The sequence below is a fragment of the Spodoptera frugiperda genome, chromosome 16 (assembly GCF_023101765.2).
Source record: "Spodoptera frugiperda isolate SF20-4 chromosome 16, AGI-APGP_CSIRO_Sfru_2.0, whole genome shotgun sequence".
Taxonomy (NCBI): Eukaryota; Metazoa; Arthropoda; class Insecta; order Lepidoptera; family Noctuidae; genus Spodoptera; species Spodoptera frugiperda.
Window position 1 is genome coordinate 4,524,525 of NC_064227.1, and position 27,232 is coordinate 4,551,756.

Here is a 27,232-nt window from a genome sequence, read left to right on the forward strand (position 1 = left end):
CCTGCTAGGTAGACCGCTGCTCCGGATCAAGCATCTGCGCTACTGGGCCCCATCTTTGAACGACATCAATTCTGTGATTGGTTTTTGCACTTTATATCTTTAAAATAATTATTGCTCTTCCTTAATTAAAAGGTTCCAGTCCAGCAAATCGTTTATTAAATAAGGTGGACGTGCACTAAACTATCAGTATATAAACCGTATTTTACAATCCTGCACAACAGATTGTAGAACTGCTCATCTATCATAGATCGTCTGGTACGTATTCAGCATTCAGCTATTGACAAGCTGCCATCATTGTTAGTAAGTACAGCCTTGAGAAGATTACTAGTTATCTGTGCCAGCAGATAATTGCGTTTTGAAACGAAACGGTTCTTGCATGTTTGTATTGAACATTATAATGGATTTGTTCGACTTACAGTAGAGATATAGATGCAGAATAAAGATTTCAGTTTAAGAAGAAATACAGACAGAAGATTTTTTCATACTGAAAATTCGCAGGATGTACAGATGCTAATGAAGAAGCAAACTAGACTATGTCTGATTATGGAGAATCTTACTAATAGAATCTTACATGCGAAATTTTGTTAATTTCTGTGTTTGTTACTCAATCACGTCAAAACTTCTGAAGGGATCGGAATGGAAACTTAAAACAGATTTAGATTGTGGTCTGGAATAACTCATAGGCTCCTTTTTAATTATTATCCCACAGAAACGCCGACGTAGCCGCTAAGAAACTAGTTCTAATAAGAACATTACCAGATCCCGAAAATCAAACCACATTATCGCACTTCTAAGAAAATCGTGGTAATTATTAATTATGTTTCAGATCATAGGTTAGGAGAAAGATAATGGTTTTCATCATCATTATCACCAACCTCTAACTATCCTCCTGCCAAACAAATTGCAATGTTTAACTTCAAATACAAAACAACAGTTAGATATTCTTTTGTATACAAAAGTATTTGAATGGTAGAGAAACTTCTATTCAGATTGACAGGTATGGAAACTTGTTTAGCAAATAAAATTAATGATTGCAAACTTTGTAAAGCCTATCTCATTATATCTCATGGCGAAAGCAACGGTAGACATGTTCTCATTTCTATGTACTTTGTATAGAACTCGCTTTTGTACAGCTTCGACCATGTAATAAGTACGTATTAGATTTTATGAATCTAATTAAGAACCTAATGATGATGTTGATTTGATGGGATGTGAAGCAAGAACCATTTCTTCATCTAGGCATTTTAATTATTTTCTCAGGTCACCGGTGACCGACGTTGACGGAGGATACGCCTTCAAGAGTTTTTTTTTTAATTGGAATGTATTAAGAATTATTAATTAGTTTTTGCTTTCCTCAGCCTTTTATTTCAATTTATTTAAAAAGACTTGTCGTGGTGTAGCGTACGTAGTGCGTAGACATGAGAATGCTGGTTCGAAACCTACCAACGGCAAGTACCAATGTGACTTTTTACGAGTTATATGTACTTTCTTAGATTATTTAGACACCACTGACAAACGGTGAAGGAAAAAGACTGTGAGGAAACCTGGGCTTATAATTTCTAATTATAAGTTTGAAATCGCCAACCTGCATTGAACAAGCGTGATGATTAATGCTCAAACCTTCTCCGTGTGAGAAGAGGTTTTGGTCAGCAGTGGCTACTTATAGCCCTAGAAAGACTAGTATATTTCATTATAGAAAGTGTCTTCTAACTTAGCTACGCGTACTTAAGTGTCACAGAAGTAGCTTATTTGTTAGTTTTAACATAACATAACAAATTATGTAACTCTTGTCTCCAAGGTCCGCTCGACACTTTCTACTGAGTGACTCAGTGACTCACTGGTATACATACATAAACATATATACAGGTACTATGCTAAACATACAAACACGCACGGGTCAATGACCCATGCAATGCTTTCGACATTTGGAAATAAAGATTTCTGTCTTAAAGATTTGCGCGTTTTAGAAGGAAAATGTAAAGTACCTTAAAACTTGTTATTAAATAAAGTAATCTAAATAGGTACTTTTTGAAAAATTGGAAAATTTCTAAAGTACTTCCCCCAGTCCTGAAGTCTAGACTTCTTGCTCGTGAAAGTTAGTTATCACCTATATATTATAGACTCGTATAATACCTATACGTGTAGTCTCTTGGTATATTACTAAGTGCAAACCACAATACCTAACTCCGTACTACTGAAAATCTGGAATAATTCAATTTTGGAGATTCGTCCACCTTCGATCGAATGATCAAAATGAGCGAATGGTTTTTCCGAACTGGTACGACCTTCAAACCTTCAAGAAAAGACCGTAATCCTTTCTTGTCTCCTCTGGTGTTGGTGTCATGGGCGGCGCTGATCGCTTACCATCAGGTGACTTGTCTTGACATAAAAAATGAGCTGTAAATTGTTACAAAAACTGTTTCGATCTCGGTTTAATAATAATAAAAAATATACAAATTTTGTTTGTTCATAAAAAAACCCAAAACACAAGAAAAAAAAAAACTGTACACTCTCTTTTCCTACTAAAGAAAATATGCTAGATACTAGATATTAACGTCGACCGGCATTGAACTTGGCACCGTTAGCTGGGAATTTCCTACAATCCTACATCTGGAACTGGGCTCAGCTGACAGCCAGGAATATTGGCTCAAATGATTTTATCCGGCGACTGCGTGGCGCACTGCACGGGATTATTTTTATCTCCAGGAACACTGAATAGATTTTATCGTACCTTAATGTGGTATTTTTTTTACAGGATGATTGAGTAGTGTCCCGTTGATTGAGTTCTAAGTACGTCTATCTACTGAGTAAATGATTTCTAGTTCGATTATCGGATCAGGCAATGAATTTTTGAAGAAATTATTTTTTGGAAAATTTTTATTAGTCTAATAGTACAGAATCTGGAATAGTATCGATGACTGATGTATATTTTAATGTCCGTCTTGTAGATTATTTTAAAATATTAGACACGTTTTTTTTTTTTTCTTACGGAAACAAATACTTTCGATGATATATATCGATTTGAAATATCGCGTGACGTCATTTCTAGGTACGTTTTATACGTAGAAACGACGTATCTACCAGTGCTAAGCTATGTGTACCTATGAATATGATTGGTGGAAGCCAAAAGCATCTACATCAACGTAGCATAGTACATCTCTGATAGAAAAACACCCTTACAAAAATCTAAAGTAAAAAATCTAAAAAATAAAGAGATAGTTTTATGTGCGGATTGTCTATTGTTTACCTATATGTATAAGAATCCTTGTGCCATTTACATGCATTCATATCGCAAGTACATTAACGACTTTTTCCATACAAATACAATAAAATCTGATAATCTAAAGATGTGACAATATTTGCAAAGATTTTAATGACTGTTTGTTATCTTTATATCGTTTTTTTAATGTAGTATGTGAGGAAATGTTCATTTTATATTTGTTTCATAATAATTTCATGTTAAAGGTAAGCGTCCACAGGCCCGTATCGTACGCATCGTACGCATTCCGTATGACGTCATCAGTATGCATCGCATGTAGGCACTGCCGATGATGCGGTCTGTACGATGCGGATCAATGGACGCAGTTGTATGAATTTCTATACAAGACAAACTAAAATCCGTTGCGTGTGATGCGGGCCTAAGGACGCGTACCTTTAAGCGACAGAATATCACGAATTCCATTGAATTATGAAAAATTAAAAATGAAAGCCAAAGTCTAGCTGTACTAATGAAATGTCAACAAATAAAGAAATAATTGTCAGTCTGTCCATCAGCGAAGCTAGTTGTAGCTTCGAATGGAGTAGAGTAGAACGAGCAAGAAACTCTATTAATTACTCTTTTAAAAAATATACTGTTTACAATTATTCCGATACCTTTTTCCAATCAATAATTGTACATAATATATGAGAGAACAATGCAGGGACATTGCAACGCGCAACACAGATCGTAGAACTTACAAAGTTAATAAATTGAGGGACTTTTTTGATCTAGCATGGTCCTCACATAAACCTCTTGCGACTTAATTTAAACCACATATTTGTTATCATCTTGGCTGACAATATACGAAAAATGAGTGAAATATCCTCATACATCGCACCTATGAAGTTTACATGGATAAACATGGATAGAAAATCGCAGCGAATAACAGTTGGGCAGAAAGCCCGCCAGCCACGATCACCTCGCCTGGTCGAAGGCTCCTTCTTTTCTTCGGGAACTTTACTCGAGCTGCGGACTACCTAGCGGGTTTACCGGGGCTCCGGCTCGACAAGCAGGAGTAGGAACGGGGTGGTTTTTGGTCAGTAAGAGTCTGACACTCCCTCTCGCCTCGCCCAGGGCGGGAGAAGTCATTGGATGATTTCCCCCCCCTCAAAAAAGGGAACTTTACTCTTTAGTTTCCTAAAAACCTATTAATACGTGTTTCCACGTTACGTTTACGTTTTAATTTGTTACTGTAGAAACTAAATGTCTTGCGTCACTGTCGTTGATAGCAAGAAAACCGATTGTTGTTAACTTCAATAAGTAATTATAAAATGTTATGTAATGTCATTGTCTAATGTCTTGACAAACGTATATTACTGTAACATTAAAATGTCATATTATGTTTTATAATGACATGTATTTAACCTGCGTTATGAGCCAGATGTTATTTATATGCTACTAGCTTCTGCCAGCGGTTTCGTTCGCTCGGGTTCCTGGGGATTGAAAAGTAGCCTATGTGTTATTCCAAACCATAATCTACCCCTGTTCTAAATTTTGCACACCTGCTTCTATGAACCTCTTTTGTCTAATGCACAAATGAATAGACAAATGAAGGCCACAGACTGAGGACTGATGCCCGACATGGAAGCGGAAAACTTAACGGGTTGCTGCAGCTCTGGCTCAAAACAGGAGTAGGAACGAAGTGGTTTTTAGTCAGTAAGAGCGGTAAGAGTCTGACGCCCATTCTCGCCTCACCCAAGGCGGCCCTTATCTGCTCTTCTAATAATATCTTCAGATTTATTTCGTTGCGCGATTCAAAACAGTTATTAGTTTCTCTAGGACGTGTCGGACTTCAAAGTTTCGAAATTTTCATGGTTTTATCTATACTGTAGATCCTGGCTTACAGGAGTTGCAGCGGTTTGGGGAGGTTATCCCAATTAAAAACAAAAGTCGGGAGAAGGAATTGGATGATCCAAAAAAGGTGATTATCATCAACGGCCTTTCTTGATGTCAGCTTATATGCGATAGTAGCGCCACTATTTTTCATGTAAATTCTAGAATTTCTTACGGAACGTTTGATAAGATTCTTCCGTGTAACCATAATATTTTTATTGGAGTGTTACAAACAAATAAATGTTACAACTCTCTAAGTCTAGGACAAGTATAATTCGCTCAGTGTAACATGTAAACAGTACAATAAACTCGTAGACTGAATGTACGAGTAGATAGTGACGCACGTTTTACGAAATTATGTAAATAAACAGGTGAAGTCGTGATAGGACTCATTTTTATTTATTGCATAAGTTTAATGTAATATTTATCTATTAATTGTGTATTACCTAGGTAATAGGTGAGGGGTGAGAGAGAGAGATACGTACAGCTATTAATTTAATACCTGATTAAATAAGAAATAACTTGATTGCAATATCTTGCGATGTGTATCGCAAGATATTGCAATATTCGCATATTTCACCACTGTCAGAACTGAGTATATAGGTGTTCTTACTGTAGATCCTGGCTTACACGAGTTGCAGCGGTTTGGGAGGTAGTGGCGGGCTAGTCCCACAAAAAAAATATTAAGTTACTTAATAAACTAGAAAGATGCATGGGAAACCTCGTTCAAAACAAAAATACGTTTTTACACGACGTTTATATGCATGCTATAAATTGCTACACGCTTCAGAAAAGTACAACCATATAAATATAAACATAATATATTTAAATATGACTAACTACTAAAGTATTGTTAGTAAACAGTAAACGGAGAGCCAATAATATTGAAGCCATTTATCTGACGCCATTTTTTAAACCAGCTGAGCAAATAATTTCATACAATTTTAACCTCAGTGGCATTGTTGTAGATTGCTAGTTAATATGTTGGCACTACAAAAGCGAAATTCCAGTAATTTGTCGTTGAAATTGGTCAAATATTGTGTGTAAAACTACTTATGTTGGTACATGTAAGTAATGTAGTACTTGTTGCCTATTTATTTAATAGTACTTGGCTTTCATTTCCACGAAAGTTAGGTCAAAGTTTAATTCTGTTATATGAAGGTTTTTTATGATCCAATGACTTCCCCGCCTTGGGCGAGGCGAGAGGGAGTGTCAGACTCTTACTGACTAAAAACCACCCCGTTCCTACTCCTGCTTTTCGAGCCGGAGCCCCGGTAATCCGCTAGGTAGTCCGCAGCTCCGGAATCTGATATCGTATACGGTCAATAAATATGGTATAAGGCTTTATACACACACAACTGGCACATAATGTTTGTACAATGAATAATTTACTATTTAAGAAATCAATTCAATACATAATTAAATTAGTCACCGCAGACGCAAAGCGAAAGAAATTAGTTTGGTAGGTACTTGATAAAATTCTTTAAATGTTTTTACACGGGGTGGCGATAAGATGTTAATTGTGACTTTCATTTAAATTATTCTAATGTCGGTTGCTGGCAGATATAGTTTTGCAGTTTACTAATCTCTGCTACTAATGTTATAAATACAAACTTTTGTGAGTGTGGATGTTTGTTTCTCTTTCACTCAAAAACAAGTGAAAGGATCGACATAAACGTTGTGTGAGTGAGGTAACCAGAGGCCCAATTCCCCCCTTCCCAATCTTTCAAATTCCCGATTCCCTAAAATCCCTTAAATTCCTGACCCCCAAAAGTCCGGCAACGCACTTGTAACGTCTCTAGTACTTCGGGTGTCACTGTAATTCACAAATTAATTCATAACAGTGTTTTGTATACATTATTTAGGTAGTTATGAGTTAAATTCGTCAACAAGTCAAACGGAATTGAAATTCATGTTATCGGTAAGTTTACATAACACCGAATTTCTCGAGTGCCTACAATAGTACAGCTTCCGTGTAAATTGAAACATTTGTAGGTATAATATATTACTTTATCTTATCGATCGACGATTGTATTTAAACACCATTATTGCTACAATTTTGATGTTCTTCATTGACATTTTTGTAGACTGCACTGTTGACGACTTCTGGTAGAAGAATAGCCTTCTACTTAATTCTTATTATGTGGTCCCGTATGTACCTAAAAGTAGTCCTCTGCCACAGCCATAAATGGCTTTCGATTCGATCATTTAGGCGCTTTGCACATGGAGCAACTTAAGTTGAGGAAACTATCAACATTTTAAAAGTTTCTTGTAAAAAGTTGATAGTTGCTATAACGTTTACGTTTGCCGCAATTTTATGGCAATCTGTGAGCAACTTTCATAACCGAGTTGCTAAATCTACGCAGCGATCAGCGTTCAGTGTGACAATGGATATCGAAGAAGCAGCACTTGCTCTCATTTTATTACGTCGTCGCCGTCGACGGCAACTTTAAAAACCGGTATAATATTTAACAGTTGCTAGTTGCGGCAATTAGGAACTATCTTAGTCATCGATTACAGCAACTGAAAACTGTTGACGATTACCGGAACTCGAAACTCGAGTTGCTATGTGTGCGCGGTTCAATTGAAATATATGTAAACAGCTAGTTGCCAGTTGCCAGTTGCTCCATGTGCAAAGCGCCTTAGTCAGACAGCAAATATTTTTTTTAGGTTAAGTTAAATATGTCTAAATTAAGACTGAAAAAATATTCATCAACACCACAGTAGTCTTCCGAAAATCTTCCTCTAGTTGAAGGTCTAAAGGGATTTGTTTAAATTTTGAACATGAGGCGACATCTAATCAAAATGTAGCTTTGAATGGAAAAGAACGAACAAGAAACTCCATCGTTACTCTTTTCTGATCCTAACTGCGGACTACGTACCGGGTTTTCCGAGGCTCGAGCTCGAAAAGCAGGAGTAGGAACGGGTTGGTATTTAGTCAGTAAGAGTCTGACACTCCCTCTTGTCTCGCCCAAGACGAGAGAAGTCATTGGATGATTTTGTCGTTAAAAAAGCATTGACTCACATAACCTTAAACAAAGTTTAAAAACGTAGTTAAATGCAGTATTTAACTCCGCCGGAAGCGGTTATACCTCATAATGATTTCGTTGCTTTTAAAAGCAAGATGATTGTTTGAAAACATGAAAAAATTGTGACTGTACATTGTTAGCACGTGTTTCGATCACGTGACTAGTGTCTATGGTTTTATAGCTATGGTTATTTGACAAATGGCAGTCTGTGGTTAGATCATAGAGTATCTAATGTAGGTATATATGTGTAAAGAGCACTATCTATAATCTATACTTCTATACTAATATTATAAAGCTGAACAGTTTGTTTGATTGTTTGTTTGTTTGTTTGAAAGCGCTAATCTCCGGAACTACTGGTCCGAATTGAATAATTCTTTTTGTGTTGGATAGTGCATTTATCGAGGAAGGCTATAGGCTATAAAACATCACGCTATGACCAATAAGAACCGAGCAGAGCGGGTGAAACCGCGCGGAAGTAGCTAGTTCTGTATATGTACTCGTATGTAAACAGAACACTCTCAAAAAACACAAACAAGTGATGGTAAAAGACGAGTCTTATTTTCAAAAAAATAAGGAATACTACTGCTGCTAAAACTGCTTGAAGCTGATGTTGCATGAATAACACTAATACAGTCAAAAAACAATTAAAATTTGACTATAACAAACTTTAAACTGAAACAAAAAAAAATGTAGCGTTTTTCGGGAGCGTTCCGTTTACATCTGTATATGGCGTAACAATGGGACGTATAAATTGTTTATTAACATGCTTCTACTGTCTACAGGTAGCCAAAAAAGATTTAGAAAAGTATTTGTTTCTTTGTCTGTTACCAACATTCTTAAAATAAATGATCTTTCAAAGGTATATGCAGAGAAGTGTTACGGTAAGTTTGAAAAAGTAAATAAGTAATTATGTGGACCATGAATAAAAGCTTACTAAATACATAGCAATCGACTGGTTTCTCGACCATTAACGCCAATATTACCTGTATAGTTAAATTTCCAGCCACAAAATAGTCACCCTAACCTATTGGTTATACCACAGGTTACAGACAGACGTAGGACATACCATTTACAATCTCCGAGTGACGCATGCGTGTGCGCACTGACTAATATCCGCGCGGGGAACACTAGTAAAGTCCCTTGTGTTTGGTTGCAAAATTATACAGCACTTTAGTGTAGGTAGATATGTAATGTAGGTAGGTACTGACATTGAAATCTGACTTATGACTTATAAAATTACAGGTAAAAAAGTACCTAGGTATGCAGTTCCGTGAGGTTTTTTCTCTTTGTTGTGCTGTGCAGGTTCAATTTAAAACTTTTCGGTTTTTCATAAACTGCAGGTAATAAACCGTCAGATTTTTAGTTAACTAATTGTAATTATTATTTTCAAAGTTATTTTTCATATAAGTAATGATGTATAACAATTTGTACCCGCACGGGTTGGGTTTGCGTTTCAACAACCCCTACTATTAATCAAAATTACATACAATAACAATAAGATTCAATAGGACAATTAAGGTTAAAATGTCAACACCACTGGATTGTACCGCTATCCTGAGGTCAACTGTAAAACGTTCACTACTTAAGTCCTATAGAATGATACTTCTTTTGTATTAGAAGATTTGCAAAATCAGATGGTTCGGATATTATAAAAAAAATCTAAACTTTAATGATGTATTACACTGGTTTTTCCTGTGAGAGGCAAAATAACAGACATTGGTAACCGATTAGCGCCACCCATGCAATATTCAGAAAAGTTACAAATTGTATTGCTTTTTAAAAAGCAGTACCGGATCGCTCTTTTCTTGAAGGCTCGAAGGTTTGATGGTCGTTTCGGTAACATAAACATTTTTAGTATAGTTTTTAGGTACGTTCAAGTAAGATAAAATTCAATAACGCCGGTGAAACATTGTTTAAATTAGTCACACTAAAGTAGCGATGGAAGATTTTGTATACATACCAATTATATATTTTGTAACCGTACCCAGTGTTCGTATTGTCATGAACACTTCGTGGAACTTGCGACTTGTAGTAAACACAATACGTTCATGTACAGACGACGACAGTATACTTTCCATTATTTTAGTAATTTCTTTTTATTCAGGAATTATACAAAAGACCTACCTATATACTAAGTGTTCAAGTAAATAAAAATTGCGACAAATTTTCATTGGAAAATGATCTCATTTTCACCTAAGCACTGTATTATGCATTGCTTCTTTGCTTACAGAACAAAAACTTAATGACTGTACACTTAACTAATGTAAAAAACCTACAATAGATGAGAATGAGATAACACGATTCTACCTACTAGTTATAACCGGTGACTTAATTGACTGTCAAATTAAACAATGAACATGAAAATTGAATTGAACAGAATAATATTTTTCTGAAACAATTCTGTTGTCAACTGTACACACAATGAGTAAACTCAAGTTATTTACTGAAACCATTCTTACATATTTAAATGAATCTGGTAGCGACCAATTTGTACAAAGGTGCGACTTTTTATATTTTTCGCTTTTATATTTTTATTTTTAAAACGTGTAAATTAAAGGTTGTTCATGTTAAAATACAGATCATTGTCCGTTTTAGGTAACACGTTTTCTGAAGAATTTCTGCCCCTACTTGTCAGGCCACAGTTGCACAATGCAGGAGAACGCAGATTTATTAAAAACTAGCTAGCTAGCAAACTTCGTACCGCCTCTAGCATTTTGTTCTCACTTTCTATAACCTTTGATGGACTTTTACAACTAATTCAATACCAAAATTAGCCAAATCGGTCCAGCCGCTCTCGAGTTTTAGCGAGACTAACAAACAGCAATTATTTTTTATAAAGATAAGTAAATAAGTAGATGTGATTAGGAAGCTCCTTTTCTGGTGTTGATAATCCGATAACCTACTCGGCTAGAAATGTGATAGACAAGACACTATGATTGCTGTTTTTAGTAGGAATCTAAGTAATGAATGATATTCAACACTCAGAACTTTATCAGTTAGGATACGTGATAGTTAATCTTACACCAATCATAGTTCAGTCATTACATTACAATACCACGACCGGTGTGTTTATATTGCAACCGTAGAACTAATGTAGAAATATTTAATAACATGACTCCGTTTATAGATAAGTTTAGTTATACTTACTCCCTAGTGTCGCTAGGATCGTTCCATAATGTTTAAAGTAATCTACAATTCTGCTGCAGCCAAGTGGACCTATTTTATTTAAAACGTAAAATAAATGTAATATTGATACGATAACAATTTGCATAATAACTTAAGACAGAAGGTCCCTTAAGTAGGGACAAAATAAAATAACCGACATGAATCTCACAAGTTTTTACGGTAGAAAAACTGAGGTGCAAGACTTGGGCTTTTTAACAGGATGTTTTTGATGGTATATATTATTCCACAAATGGCACCTTCAAAAAAATCTATAGGTGCCGTAAGTGGAATATTTCAGGTGCTATTAGCTCGGGTGCCACTTAAACAGGTGCCCAATGTGGAATACCTCCGTTAAATAACCGAATCGACTACAATATCTCTCAATGTATATTTTGTTTTTCATAAGACCGTATTATCACAGGATTTTCCGAGCCCGAGGTGTTTTCCGGTTACATTCTTTGATATTCCTCACGCAAATCCAACTGAACGCATTTAGATAAAATTGAGATAAATATCGATCTAACTTGGATTACCTTAATCATTGACTTTTCCTAGTGATAACATGAGAAAAAATACAGATCTTTGTTCCGATAATTTCATGATCTTTACGTACGTTATTTTACGTTGTAAATACAGGCGAAATGGTGGTCAAACGCATTATTATAATTACGCAATAAAGTATAAAAAAATTCGTGTGCTTGTCTATACTTAATCAAAAGTGTACAGTTGTAATATGCAATTCATTTTTAAAAATAAAAACGTGTTCATTATTTCGTATTAATCTCTCTTGCAAAATTATAAGCTCGTAACACTGCTGGGCACTTCTCTACATAGCTCAATGTTCTCAGGTACATAGTTTGACTTACATAAGTACCTAGGTAGCTACATAAGTAAAAAACACAATGAATTGCAAAACAACTGAATTTCTTGACCGAAAACGTTTTCGTACAGTTTTCAGCAATAACAGAATGATTCATGAAGGATGTTTTGTGTCTATTTATTCAGATAATGTGCGGATTTTTGGCTTTGTCCTCATAAAGTGCATATTAGCATTAACTAGAAAAGTAATACGTGTTTGTTTGTTTGCGTGATTGTCCTTCTTTTAAGTTTGTTAATGTTAAGCTGAAACTCATGTAGTGTAGAGATAATAGGAAGGCCGGGAAATTAGTTTATAACATAGAATTTATTTTTTATTTATTTTCAGCCAAGGTCAGACGGCCACGCAGAAACACAGAAAAACTCTACGAAGAAACGAGTGGAAGGAGGGTAGGGAGGCCTTTGCCCTGCTGATTGAATTACTCTTAAATACATATATTGTAGGTAAATTATACCCGCACTCAGGTAGACTGCGAATAATAGGTAGAATTATTAAATAAACAATAGTCAAGAGTCAAGCGCTGGTAATGAAAACATTAATCTCGGCGAGTCTCACACCTAATTGTAACTAATGTGAGTGTAAATCGACACACGTGTACTTACATGTATGTTTAATAACATATACTATGTTGTACATTAGCTCTATATTATGTTCTATATGTATATACTCTACAGGTAGGTGTTAATATCTTAGATACAATTGTAGGTGCCAGGGTCATGGATACGCTCTGGTGATAATGACAATATCTTAACTATTTCTTTTAAGGTATTTTTATGTTGTATTTAGTTGATTTACATAGTTTAGGTAATTCTTTATCAATGTATTTAAGTTACAAAGAAAATAAATTATGATTTCATCATTCATGAAGAGGAAAGGTTTGTTTGAGAAGTTCCGATTTCCGAAACTGCTGAAAAGAACCATTGGAATACTTCAAATAACAATTACTAACTACGTTGATTTTTACCTGTCATTTTTAGAAGAATGAACGAGATCTAAATTATACACTGGCAAAGAAGCAGGCGGTTTGGGAGAGCCATGCTTTGGCACGAATGGACCGGCTCGACCGAAGTGATACCACGGCCTCACAGAAAACCGACGTGAAACAACGATTGCGTTGTGTTTCGTTTTGTAAGTGAGGTTACCGGAGGCCCAACTTCCTCTTCCCAATCTTCCCAATCCCCGATTTCCCAACAACCCTGAAATTCCTAACCCCAAAGGGCCGGCAACGAACTTGTAACGCTTCTAGTTTTTCAGGTGTCTATGGGCGGCGGCGATTACTAACCATCAGATGATCCATGTTTTCGTTTACCAGCTTATTCCATAAAAAAAAAAAGGTTCTACCACATAATAAACTCGTAAGTCAAAAGTTTATCGAACTGGATTGCAGGTTAAACTCGAAGTAATTACGAAAGAGATTAATGTTTCGACATAAGTACATAATATATGTTAATGTAGCAATGATTGACTATCGTGGTTACACCTGTATAACACATAATATATATTTAATTATAGTAATATGCATATAAAACTTCGTGTGCGACATGGACTGTCGTACGAGAGCGGTTCTATATCATTACCGTATACTACTACTACTTTGCACTTTAAAACGATGTTTTTCTTCAACGTATGTTAGCGGGTGTAGCGGGTTACCGGGGCTTCGGCTCGATAAGCAAGAGCAGGAACGGGGTAGTTTTTAGTTATATAAGAGTCTGACTTTCCCTCTCGCCTCGCCCCATTATAAAAGTTTAAATAATCAATTCCTTCTTTTTTTGCGTAAAGCATGCGTTCAAAAGTTGGCAACAACTTTAGGAAAATTAACGTCGTCGTAAGAGCCCCAAAACATGGGCTCACTGGTTTAGCATCGGTAATTCTCCTCTGGAAGGCTTGAGAGACCTGGCAGGAAAAGTCATTGGATGATTTTCACCCCACAAAAAAAAATATACGAGGCCGCACCAAGATACACTATGCCACTGATTAATGGACCTACATTTGACACGGAACCCTAATAAGTGGTTATTAGATAAGTATTTAACACAGTTCCCAATCACATTTTAATACATTCGGCCATTAGAGTGAGTAATCTGTGTCGCCTTTCACATCGACGTGTGGTTATATACATTGTAAGGTACCCACTGCGGAATACAGGGCTTCAAGTTTGATTGCTGGTTTACGAAAGGTTATGTGTATGCTAAAATTACGCAGTTTTTCATAATTTGTCCACAGTGTGGATGTCCTTTGGGCCTTATAATTATTAAGACTTTAACTGTACTCAGAGATACTTAATAATTACTTAAACTTAAAGTATTTCTTAGTAAATATTTTGTTCCCAAAACAATTGTTAAGAACTGAATAAATAATTCAATCATTTTGAATACGTTAGAAGAAGATGTGATGTTATTAAATGTAGTTTATAAATACTATAATTATGTAATCCTAAAATACGTAATTGGTTCAGAATTTTAGGTAATTTAGTTGCCTATAAATATATTTCAAAACATAAATTTAATTCAGACGATATCTGCCTTTATTTAAATAAATGTTGAAAGTGTTTTCATTAGCACCTAAATTAGTTCTATGAAAACGAAACAGCTGGTTTTTTGTCCGCTACATTGACTTGCAACATAAACACCTTTATATGAATAATTTGTACCTAGATATTTTATGTGCTAATTGCACATAATAATGACCGATGTTTTATTTTTGCTATTTTGATTCACAATTCTGATATTTTTATGTCTTTGCTTTTTGTATTTTTTCCTTCTACATTTAATTTAAAAGTACGAGGATAGATAAGTAGTTAATTGTAAATATTAAGAAAAAACAATAATTAAAATATAAACATACAAGCTGGACTTACCAATAAAATTCAACACACAAAAACACAAATTAAAAAAAAAAACAACAAAACTTTTCACTGCTCACTAAAACCACAGACACGAAACCGGAATATTCAAAGAAATGTGATTCCTTTTTCCAAAAAAAAAAATGTTAAGAATTTACGTTCCCGCCACACGCGACGTTCGAGAATCGAAATTGCGCGCGAAGTGACACTGAAGTGACAGCAATGGCGGACGGCGAACCACTACTGTCGACTCGAGAAGGTCGATCCGAACTGTGGAGTGCTGTGGAGCCGTTGCATCGTTTAGAGATAAATGTTACTCTCGCAAGCATTTGCATTAACACCAAGGCAGGAAACAATTCTCACCCACCTGCCGGAGCACCGGAGCACCGGCGGAGTGTTGAACCATCCGGAGTACGTTTTTAAACTGATCGTATTTGAAATTGTGATGATTTCTATTTAATGTTGTTATCAAACAATAAGCGTGTTCTAATGTAATTAACTATTATATCATTTTATAGGTTTGACAAAAACCACAGACCGCATCATTTGATTTCTTCGCGATTCTTCTAAACGTAATTATTCGGTCATTTGTTAGAAAATACTTATTTTTTTATTTTTCTTACAAAAAATGACCAGTTGTATAGTAATCATTTCATAAACTCAATCCCAAATTGGAAAATGGAAATTTTGAGCCGTGTTTCGTGAGAGGTATACCATCCACAAGCAAACCAAAAATAGAGCTATGTTAGGGATACCTAATGATTTGGAAAAAAGGAATTTTTAATGATAATAATAAGCACAGCATGTAAGTTTTGTTTTTAAAATATTCGATTCATCAGTGCCTTTTATATGCACCAATTTTTTTTAAGAGGGAAAATCATCAAATGTCTTCTCCGAGGTGAGGCGAGAGGGAATGTCAGACTCTCACTGACTAAAAAAACCCTGTTCCTACTCCCGCTTTTCGAGCCGGAGCCTCGGTGAATCCGTTAGGTAGTCCGCAACTCCGGATACACACCTACTTAAAAGAAGTAGTTAGTAGTTTATTAGTAGAAGAATAATAATTAGCTTTAGATAATGTAGACACGAAACAATAATTTAACGTAAATAAATATACTATTTTCCATTACATTTTACGTAATATTTTAATTAACAGAAGTCGTAAATCTAAATTAGTTATACAATTTGTATTAAATTATGTTCTTAACTGACGTTCAAATAGTCCAACGTTTTATTGTATACGTGCTATTGTTAACTAACGAAGTAAAATAATAAACGTATTTTTTATTTACTGACGTAAATTCCAGCTGCAAACTGCCTAACGGGTTACTGGGGCTTCGGCTCGAAAAGCAGGAGTAGGAACGGGGTGGTTTTTAGTCAGTAAGAGTCTGACACTCCCTCTCGCCTCGCCCAAGGCGGGAGAAGAAATTGGATCATTTTCGCGCCTTAAAAAAGGTCAGTAAATATACTACACATTAAAAATGTGCAAGAGATTTGTTATTTTTTCATCTCGCTTTTTATATTTTTAATTATACTGTACAAGCTAAGCAGCTATTTGAGAAGCAGCGTCTGGGGTCTTAGACCTAGGCATATTACAGCTAGCTCACCTATACGAAACCTGTATGTAGTCATTTAGAACATTCTTGGTAACAATCTGCTTAGCATACGTGCTTAACATTTGAATTGTAACTTTTTCCAAGATTATCCTACTCCTACTCAAGACGTTTTGCATTAATTTTGTATGGAAATGGTTTTATTTTACCTTAATTTTAACCTTCACACAAATATTTAAACCTTAACACGATAAGATCATGGAATTCACGGCCTTTTAAAAGAGGACGTGAGTTCACATTAAAGGAATTAGAAAACAAATGCATAGTTTTAAACAAATAAGTAAGTATATTAAGTAGTAGATTTTAGAAAATTACTGGACAACCTAGAGTCTAGGTACCGGAGCTGCGGGTTTACCGGGGCTCCGGCTCGAAAAGCAGGAGTAAGAACGGGGTGATTTTTAGTCAGTAAGAGTCTGACACTCCCTCTTGCCTCACCCAAGGCGAGAGAAGGCATAAGATGACTTTCCGCCCTTAAAAAAAAGGATTTAGGTAACGATTGTGACTGAAGGTTAATTTTAGACTTGCGTTATTTAAAGAGGCTTTAACAGCTAGTACATCTAGAACACTCCTAACGTAACAGATGAAAAGATTCTTCAATGGAAACGGAAAATCACTCAAGTTTAACCTAGGAATACATAGATATCTGACCAAAACTATTTATAAACTTATCATCTGGGAAATTGTCAATATCTTCGCTAGATTTCGTAACTCTGATACAAGATACAGAGGTAGATTGCAGATACGATGCGTATCTAATCGGCGTCCATTGACATTCTACATAGCACAATGAGAAATGACACACAGTGCGATGGCTTGTGATATTGCAACTTAATTAGTCATTTAGGTGCTGCAATTATAAAATGGATGCAGATCGCTTCCAACCGGCCTATCTGGAAGTCATTGGGGCGAGGCCTATGTTCAGCAGTGGACGTCTTGTGGCTAATATGATAATGATGAATTATAAAATATTTTATTTCTACTTCAGCAAAAAGTTTTACTGATGAATCTGTCTCCAATTGTCAGACCAATAAAACTAGGCATGAGAAGAAAATATGAGTCTTATTGATGAGTATAAGTCCCGGTGTGACTTGAAACTAGTAGAGGTAGGTATATATTTACCAGCTGACCCGACAAACTTTGTACCGCCTCAAACATTTGATTCTCACCTTTTAAACTCCCCTGGACTTCCACAAATTTATTCAAGACCAAAATTAGCCAAATCGGTCCAACCGTCTCGAGTTTTAGCGAGACTAACGAACAGCAATTGATATAGAGATTTAAAAAAGAATCTCAATTCTACCTTGACAGTTAGATAGGTATTACCGACCAAACTGATCGTATCCTACAAAGAATTATAAAACAAATTTCAGCCAGTGAAACGAACCTGAACGAATTGCGACCTTGCCGAGTGCGAATTGCAAAATGACAACATCTGTGAAGAAAACAATTTTGCTCCGCGTGTCGAATCGCGACAGATAACCTGAATAAGTATCTAGATTAGATTCTAGATAGTCAAATTGAAGCCTATTTTCGAAATGTCTATGAATCTTGCATTCATAATTTTGCATAAGTTTGAGAATTATGACGTCGTATTTTGTTTATGACAAGTAATTAACCAGCAACGTGTTTACCTATTTCTAAGTAAAAACCTTTAACAAAAATGAAGATTTTACACCGTCTAAATCAATGAATGAATGAATGTGTCATTATTTTTATCAAATTGGAAAATCGACACAATTTGTTATGTTATGTATCGTCACGCCTTTTATTCCCGAAGGGGTGTGTCAATGTCTATCCACTTTACACATTATGGCACATAAGTCCCATGTAATAGGGGTGCGCCATTGTCATACCTATACCGGGCACAATTCCAGACTCCTTGCTGCTACTGAGAGATTTTTCGAAAAACCGAAAGAAGCCCATTTGTTGGTAGTTTTCTTAGTCAATTTATTGTGTTTATGACTAAAACTACCAATTAGAACTTAGAACTGTTGTAGGCAAAACGAGTCACCAATCAGTCAGTTAGACTGACTAAAATACTAACTTTAGCTAGATGTTATCATTTCGACATTGTTCTCAATAAACAGCACTCGCGAACTAATCGTAAGTGCCATGTTTATCAGTATTTGGAGAGCTCAACTATTTCACTATAGTTTTATCTAAATTTAGGCCGGAATCTACTAAAAGGTTTATAAGCCTATTATATTCTCATACTATGACGCTTTTGGTTCCTGTCCAGCAATCGATAGACAGTCGGCTCCTACTCATTCCCATGTACAACCTAAATTGTACACTGTTGTGCAAAGACCTCTTTTCACACTTAGGAGGTTTGAACATTAATCACTACGTTTGCTCAATGCGGGTTAGCAATTTCAAACTTATAATTAGAAATTATAAGTCCAGGTTTCCTCACGATGTTTTCCTTCACTGTTTGTCAGTGGTGTGGTGGTGTCACTGTAGTAAAAAGAAACACAAAAAAGTATATTTGTATAACTCATTTATTTTATATTCACATTGTAGTAACGAGTTTCAAAGGTGAAACACCAGCTTTTACATATAAAATGAGAACAAAAATATTTCACAAAAAATAACTAGGTATAAGAGAAATGCGTTCCAACGAAAGCTAATAATGTTTGTAGTAACTAGTTGTTGCTATAGTATTATATAGCAAATGATACTTAATTTAACTATATGTACTTGGCAGTTTATTTTGTGAGTCGTGGTCGAGGTGAACAAAATGATTAATACTGATCGATGCCAAGCCGAGCCGAAGGGAGGCGACTTCGAAGGTCGCTAGGTGAATACTGGGCTGCTTGACGTGTATCAGCCCTCGAGTTCCCAAAGTTAAAAAAAAGCTATACAATAATTGACTAAATACCTTAAGACGCTATAGGAAGCGCGGCGACACATGACCCGTGAGTGACTGTCGGACATATGTCTATATGTCCGCTCGTTGCCCACAAGTCAATGTGTCTCCGCGTCACAAATAATAAACTAAGGTCATCGCACAATCGTTAATGCCTATATTAGACAATCCAGAGTACTAGGACATTAAACTATCATTGAGCATAATTATAAGAAAACGGCAGTCAAATTAAACACAATTTATCGAAATAAAAATGCTACATTGAGTATAGTGAGATAGTCAAATGATAAAATACAATCGGGGAAGCAAGCACGTACGGAACTTTAACACTTAGGGTCCCGTCGCGTAAATATAAGAACCCTTTTGTTCAATTGGTCGATATCTATACATATATAATATAAAATGCACAGGTATTGGTCCTGCATTAAATAGGGTATCAAATATCTAAAATATTTCCAAAACTTTTGTACAAGACATTATACAATATTAGGAGAAATCAAGTGATCGTAGAAGTGACCATCTTAGTTACATAGTAATAGTGAAACATAATACAAACCTATACAAGAAGTACACAATACACGATAATTATATAACATACATAAATAAAGTTGCATAAGTGCTTGCTCGGACTACAATCCCACAAAATTGAAATAATACATTTCATTTGTAAGCCATTACACGTGTCTACATACAAATATCCAAGAAAATCTACAAACTAAATCGAAAAAATAATAAAAAATGCATGTTAATTGAATAAACATTATAGGCCATTTGTAAAACGTTACAAATATAATATAATATGAGGAAGACGAAATTAAACTTTTATGTCAAACATATTGCACTTAATTACAAGGTGATAAGGGTTATTTTTGTATCGAATAATTACTGGTTAGTTAGATCACACAGAGACAGTGCCTGGTTTACTGACCCGTTTGAACTAAACGTCAATGGGCAGGCAAACGCTTTACAAAAGACGGCCTATCTTCGTGGGATCTCCGTTCACAGTGATCTAGTGATTAACTCGAGTGGCAAGCTAGCAAAAACAATTGACTAAACTAAAATTCATTTGTTCACAATACGTGCAGCTACTAGCCCACTCGACTAAACCACTGGAGCAGTGCAAACGGTGCACAAGTAAAATAGTTTGTTCGGCTTGGTCGAGGTAAGCAATCGTCACTACGCAAGAATCGCTCCACACTTACATTGAATCAATTCTTACAAGCTAACGTACAAGCTAACTTTACATAGTTTGGACTAGGTTCGGTGCCCGACTAGTTACCTCGATCATTGTACCATACTGGCTGAAGGAAATGCTCGTCCTGATATGTTTGACAGACTACCGACGACAAAATAATACGACAAACGTCTGTAAACGAGTAGTAAAATAACGTATGTTGTAAAATGTACTTAATGCGCTACGGGCCGCGCACCCCGCGGGCCCGGGCGTTACATGCGGCTACCGTACGATTACATAAGCGCTTCAAATCATAACGTAAATGATATCGATGATTCACAACAATGACATTTACTACGCTAGTCGACAAATAAATAGCGTAGCATAGCTCCTTAACCTAGTTTCAAAGGCCTTGTAACTAACTACCCTTATATCCTTTAAGAATTCCGATTATAAGGTCACCATTTCGTTACGAATACAGCTTCATTATATCACTTGAGAAAAATTAACTAATTACACAAAATGTAACTTAAATCGATTTGTTTAAAATTAAAATGAACGAATGACATTTGATTCTGTAGAAAAATGTTAAATTATTTTAGTCACACAAGTTCGCTTAATCTACAGCTTCGAGGGGGAATTGGTGTGCGAGCGTCTCGCACGCGGGCGGGCGCGGTCGGCCATCTTGCGGCGCAAGACCCGACGTCGCCCGGCCCGGGAACGTCCCCTCGACGGCTCACGAGTCGTTCTCGGCGAAACGATCGGGGATCGTTCCCCGAACGGTGGTCGAGGGTTCCCTAACGCTAAACGAGACTCACAGGCACTAACACCGACACACCCGAACGTCCACGTCGACAACACATAGAACACGAGTCGGCACTCGCACAATCCACTACACGCTCGTATAACTTAGTTAGTGAGATCAATAGGGCCCGGCGGGGTCAGACGAGGTGGTCGCGGTCGTCCAGCGACACGTCGGAGTCGCGGTCGGGGCGCAGCTCGCGCTCCAGGTCCAGCGAGCGGCGCTCGGGCTCCAGGCGGCCGGGGCGCAGGCGCCGCGCCGACGCCGGCCGCTAGGACGCCGCGCCCAGGTGCGGCAGCTTGGCGCCCCAGTAGCGCGCCATGCCGTGCGCGCCGCCGCCGCTCACGCCACTCACGCCGCTCACGCCGCTCACTGCGCTCACCGCGCTCACGCCGCTCACGCCGCTGGTCGTGCTGCCACCGCCGCTTTCCTCCGACAGGGCCGCCTGCAGTTTCGCTTCTGTAAACACAACGCAATATTATTAGTTTACATTTCACTAATATTTTTTACAAAAAAGGGGAAAACGGTCGGACCTAGAAACCTTGAGGAACAACAAATTTAATTGAAGGTTCATCATTAATGTAATCTCATCTATTTTGACATTTTGTACACACAGATACTATTAGAATATTGAACTGATAGACAAAACGTATGTTGAAATGATACTCACTGGCGACTTGCGAGGCATTGAAGGTGACGGGCGTGCGCGCGAGAGGCGTGCGCAGCGAGCCGCCGCGCGCGCCCCCCGACCCGCCCGCGCCCGCGCCCGCGCCACCCACGCACCCGCCGCTCGTCTGTAGGCAGAAGGCATATTGTTAGCACATCACATGTTCAATTCAGAACTAAAATACTTTATATCACAATCTATATGGTAAAGACAAGTACACAATTGCACTTATACATTAAAAATTCCTTTCTTATTTCAGAAATAACATTACATCAGTCTGATAAGTATCCAACCAATAAGTTCTTACATAAACATAACTAATAGATACTACTACATATCTAAACTTTGTACTACGACAACATAATCCTAAAAAGTCCTTTTACAAGCGTAAGCAAAACATTTCTAGCCATTAACAAAATACGACATCGATTATGACAAAGGGCAAATAAAACCGGTACGCTTCAATAACTGGGGCACAGATAACGATCGGAATTAGTAGCACAGTGCATGGTTGCATGTCGCGTGACAGCAGTGTAGTCAGGTAATCAGATTAATTATGCAAATTGAGAGATTCAAGCTATTGTTGTAGATAACTTTAGCATATTAGATGATCGTTGATGAAGTCTTTTTTTACTTTTGAATGTATTTACTCTATATTGGTCTTTTGACATATGAATATTGGATATTTAAGACATTAACGTGCAAGTAATAGGGGCTACCGTTTTTTGCTCACTAGATGGAGCTAGTATAAACCTCTTGTCTTTTCGTCCAATAGGGAATAAGTTAGTGTCACACCATTGGTAATTAAATTTTTTACAGCTACAGTGATTGGATAAACTGAATTCTAGTTATTAACTCCATCTGGTGTAAAAAAACGGTAGGCCTATTTGTATAGCTAATTAAAAGTGAGACATTTTTTGCCTTGAGATATAATACATAATTAATGCTCTACTTTGAAAATATACGAGGTACTTCTTTCTAAAGTTGCTTAGTAAATATGTAGTCTTTATTTGCCACGTAGAATTTATTTAAAAAATAGACTTTCTATTTTTTCTAGAAAATTCCTATTCCTAAACATATAGCTCTTAGGCCGTGGGTGCGTTTACAAACATTCTACACACACAACTCGTGGAAACTACATCAAGATCATATAAATATTTCTACCACGTGAGTTCTAAATAAGAATTTCTACAGTTTTCAATACTAAGAACTAAGAAATATTTCCCTGCTATTTGCCACAACCACAAACCAGATAATACTTTGCCATACCCTTAGTACGAATTTGCTTAACGTTGAACGAAAAGAAAACGAGAGCGCGTTAATTGGCCAGCCCGCATGAACCAACCAATCAGAGCGCCAAACGCGCTCCTGTTTCGATCTCGTTAAACGTAAAGCAAACTCGTACTAAGGTTACTGAACCGGGATACAAAAACTTCTAGATATTTGCGATTACAAATACTACCACTACATCAATGCCAAACCACCAACTTCATTTCATTTCCTAAATAAAAAATGACCTAAACCACTCATCACCTATCTTTACCTATCTGACACACACCAAATCTGAACTATGACCAAACTACTATCCGATCTATTCTTATGACGTCATCAGAGACTGAACGTAACACATCTAAGAATAACTGACAGTCAGAGGTTACCTGCTTCGCTGGAGATAGCACATGTTGCAGAGATGTGCTCACATAATCGACTGACTGATCCAATGTCGGAAATTGATTGAACTTGAGAAGTCACGGTTAAGGTTTTACAGAAATATACGGCCTCAGACTATCAATCAATTTGGTTGTATTAATGGATTTTGATAAATTTAACGGGTTTTTTGAGTGACAAGGTTTTGGCTTGCAGGGTCAGTAACGCCTCTAGAGAACCTTCATCAGGGGGCTACTTACTACATAGTAGACGTCGATGGGTTACGGTAACTGCTCCCATAGCCATACTCAGAGTCATTTAATGATTACTTAACCCAGTCCGTGTCTGGAATTATGTCCCGTATATGGCAATAGGCTTATAACACAAATGGTAAAAAGTGGGTGTACATTGTATAGCGGCATTACGTGTCGTAATGAGCACCTCTGCCTACCCCTTCGGGGATAAATGGCGTGACGTTGCGATTTATCCAGTCCTTAGCGATCGTTTTTGGAACAAATATCGTTACTAAGGAATAGTTTAACTAATCATTAAATGACTCTGAGTGCGACAGTTAATCACACTCACACATGTTGAACTGGTGCCCATTCTAGCACAGGCTTAGGACACCATGTAACCAAGACAGTACTAAAGTAGTTACAATACTCTGTACCCTTGTGTGAGAATAAATGTCTTTCTTTCTAATCTGACGGATTGTAAGTTTTTTGGGCAACGCAATGTCTTGAGAATAATTTGATTAGTTGTAGGCTTAGGGATAGATTAGGCTACGCTAGTCCTGATTAATTCATAGATGTGACAGTCAACAGAAATCAAACTATCGATTGATGAAAACCATACTAAAATCAGTACGGCAGTTTTTGAGTTAATTGCGTTCATACAAACAGTCGCGACAAGGAACTTCTTTTTAAATATAGGGGATTGAGATGCACGAATGAAACCACTGTTATTCAACCTCTTGAGTCATACGCAATGCAATACGAATTAAATAATGACAAACACATTGAGGTAGGTACACAAGTACCTACTGAACTTTTAGGGCGGTGACACACTACAGCGTACCGTCGCGACGTTCGAGCATGTTGCGCAGGCGCCGGCGCCGACGTGTCAGCAAATAAAATTGGTGTCCAGTCTCAGAGTTGTGATGACACAACCGTTCCGAGAACGACTGACATTTAAAGTTAAGTCTGACTGGTTTTTGGCAACAGATTAAATTAACTGTCATCATCATAAATTAGTCATTTTTAATATCTACGAATGTGATGTTTTTGACTAGTTCAGGACGAACAGTTGACGCAGTGGAAGGCAAGATCAGCTGTAGCGATGTGTCGCGGATTCGATTTTAGCACTGAATAAATATTCTTGTATTATCTACAGTTATTTGATCCGAGGCTAGGAAAGCGATGTTTGTAAATACAACCACGATTCAAGAGAAAATTCTAGCGTAAAACTATGTTTTAAAAACAACTTAGAATCTATAACAAACACTGTTACAATGTTGTACCTTTTAAATAATATTTTGTAAACCTAAAACCATATTTCTGCTTTGCAAATAAAACATAACTCAAAAATAAAACTAAAAAACAACACAGCAACTGAATAAAAAAGGAACTTAAAATAAAAAAAGGAAAAATAGTTTGTGGTAATAAGATAACTTTCTAAAGAGGTTTTTATGATAGAAACTATTGTCTATGCGCACCTCAGCAAGCGGTACTCACACACAATTTCCATAGATAAGATTGTTAGATGCTAGATGAGAAACACGCAATGTATGGGTTTACTCTCAATGTTGCAATGGATGCAAAAACATAAAATTAGTTTTTATAGTTTTATGAGAAGAAATGATATGTTGCTTTCTTCATTGAAAAAGAAAGTAGGTACAGGGTTTATCATTTTATAGTTTAATACATTCATTAAGTAAGGTATTTATTAGTATTTATTTATGCCATTTGGCAAGCTTGAATACCAGCTATTTGGCATGAGTTTTTAAAACATTCCTTATAATCTTTGATTGTTTTGATTTTGCAAAGATACAGATTTGATAATGAATGATCTGATTCAAATCAGAGTCGATTTGATATCATAGTGCTATCCTGTCTGATAAGACGACAACAACTTTTACAGCTACAATTGAGAGTAAACCATACACATAGTTCACGACAAAACATCATCATATTTCCACAAAGAAAAACCAACAAAAAAAAAAACAAAAGGTGTAAGAAGCAGGACTTGCCTATTTGTCAGTGCACTTAGGGTGCGCGAGCCGCTTGGCGTGGTGCGCTATACTAACGTGGTTGGCGGGCAGGGAGTGGGGGAGCGGGAGCAGCGCGGGCGCAGCCTCCTCGTCGTGCGGCGGCCGCGGCAGGCGCCGGCGCAGCCACGCGTGTCGCAGCGCCTGCGCCGGCGTCAGCCGTTTCTCAGGGTCCCACTCCAGGCACCTGAAACGTTGAGCAGATTGTTATTTTATATGCAGACTTATTTTGAACAAGACTTACTGCGGCACTCAGAGACATTTAATAAATGAATCTATTCCTTAGTAACGATTTTGTATCGAAAACAATGGCTAAGGACTGGGTTAAGTAACCATTAAATGTCTCTGAGTGTGCAGTGAAACGCTAACTGCATTTTTATGTAAGACTTTCTACAATATATCATGTTGGTGATGACTGTAATGACTTAATACAAAAATCGACTTCCAAGAAAGATTCAATTCAAATATGATTTCATCAGTATGATGTAGATGTACGATGGATATTTTATAGCCTGCGGAAGACTATGGAAAAGATTACAGAAGATATATTTAAGAGCTTCTTGGTATAGCGAGCCCTTTTGATCTACACCTTACATATTACATACAAAAAGACCATTAACCCTTCGCTCAAAATAAAGAACATACGAAACCCTTGCATTAAAAATTGTTTACTAAACAAAAAGAAAAACAGAACGCGGAAGTTATTATTAGTATTAATACGAAAAGCAAAATTTTCCGAAGTAATTTTTCCTTTGAGAGTTGCACACGACAACATATTTGTTGCGGAGATTTGTATATTTCATACATCCTTTCTTGTTCTTGAAATAGTAATTATAATATTTTAATTAGGTTTTTCATAGGAATGCATATGTAGAAATGTGAATAACATTTCATTTCAAGTTAAAAAACTAATAAAATTACTTTATCTGTTCATTCGACCGCACAAAACCGCAAGGAAGATATTAAATACTACATTTTTGTGTGGTTTTCCTGTTCAGCGATGCATTTGCATTTGATTTCGAGAATTGATGAAACACTGAAAGGTTTTGAAAAAACGTTCAAAGAAAATTTAAATTAAGTGTTATTGCTGCATCTTCCAATAAGGAATCTTATAAATATATTAAAACGATTATTTATTGTATGTTTACAAATATTTAATATGTGGTACTAATTCATAAATAATGTTTGTTTATGC

The 27,232-nt window shown here is 36.6% G+C and overlaps 2 protein-coding genes across 4 annotated transcripts in view; both read right to left on the minus strand.

Annotated features, from left to right (window-relative positions):
• LOC118280703 (polyamine-transporting ATPase 13A3) overlaps nt 1–15,280 on the minus strand; it is a 54,145-nt gene extending 38,865 nt beyond the window's left edge. Inside the window, exon 1 of the mRNA XM_050699418.1 lies at nt 15,021–15,280. The gene's annotated coding sequence lies outside the window, so the exon portion shown is untranslated. The remainder of the gene's footprint in view (nt 1–15,020) is intronic.
• Nucleotides 15,281–19,095: 3,815 nt separating this feature from the next.
• LOC118280579 (dual specificity tyrosine-phosphorylation-regulated kinase 2) overlaps nt 19,096–27,232 on the minus strand; it is a 143,086-nt gene continuing 134,949 nt past the window's right edge. For 2 of the 3 annotated variants that reach the window (XM_050699421.1, XM_050699420.1), the window contains exons 5-7: nt 26,077–26,224; nt 22,128–22,251; nt 19,096–21,916 (exon numbers count right to left, since the gene is read on the minus strand). In XM_050699421.1, the coding sequence (XP_050555378.1) occupies nt 21,729–21,916; nt 22,128–22,251; nt 26,077–26,224 (460 nt within the window). In that variant the 3' untranslated portion in view covers nt 19,096–21,728. Of the gene's footprint in view, nt 21,917–22,127; nt 22,252–26,019; nt 26,225–27,232 lie in introns of those variants that run through there. The other variant, XM_035600687.2, reaches the window with a different exon arrangement.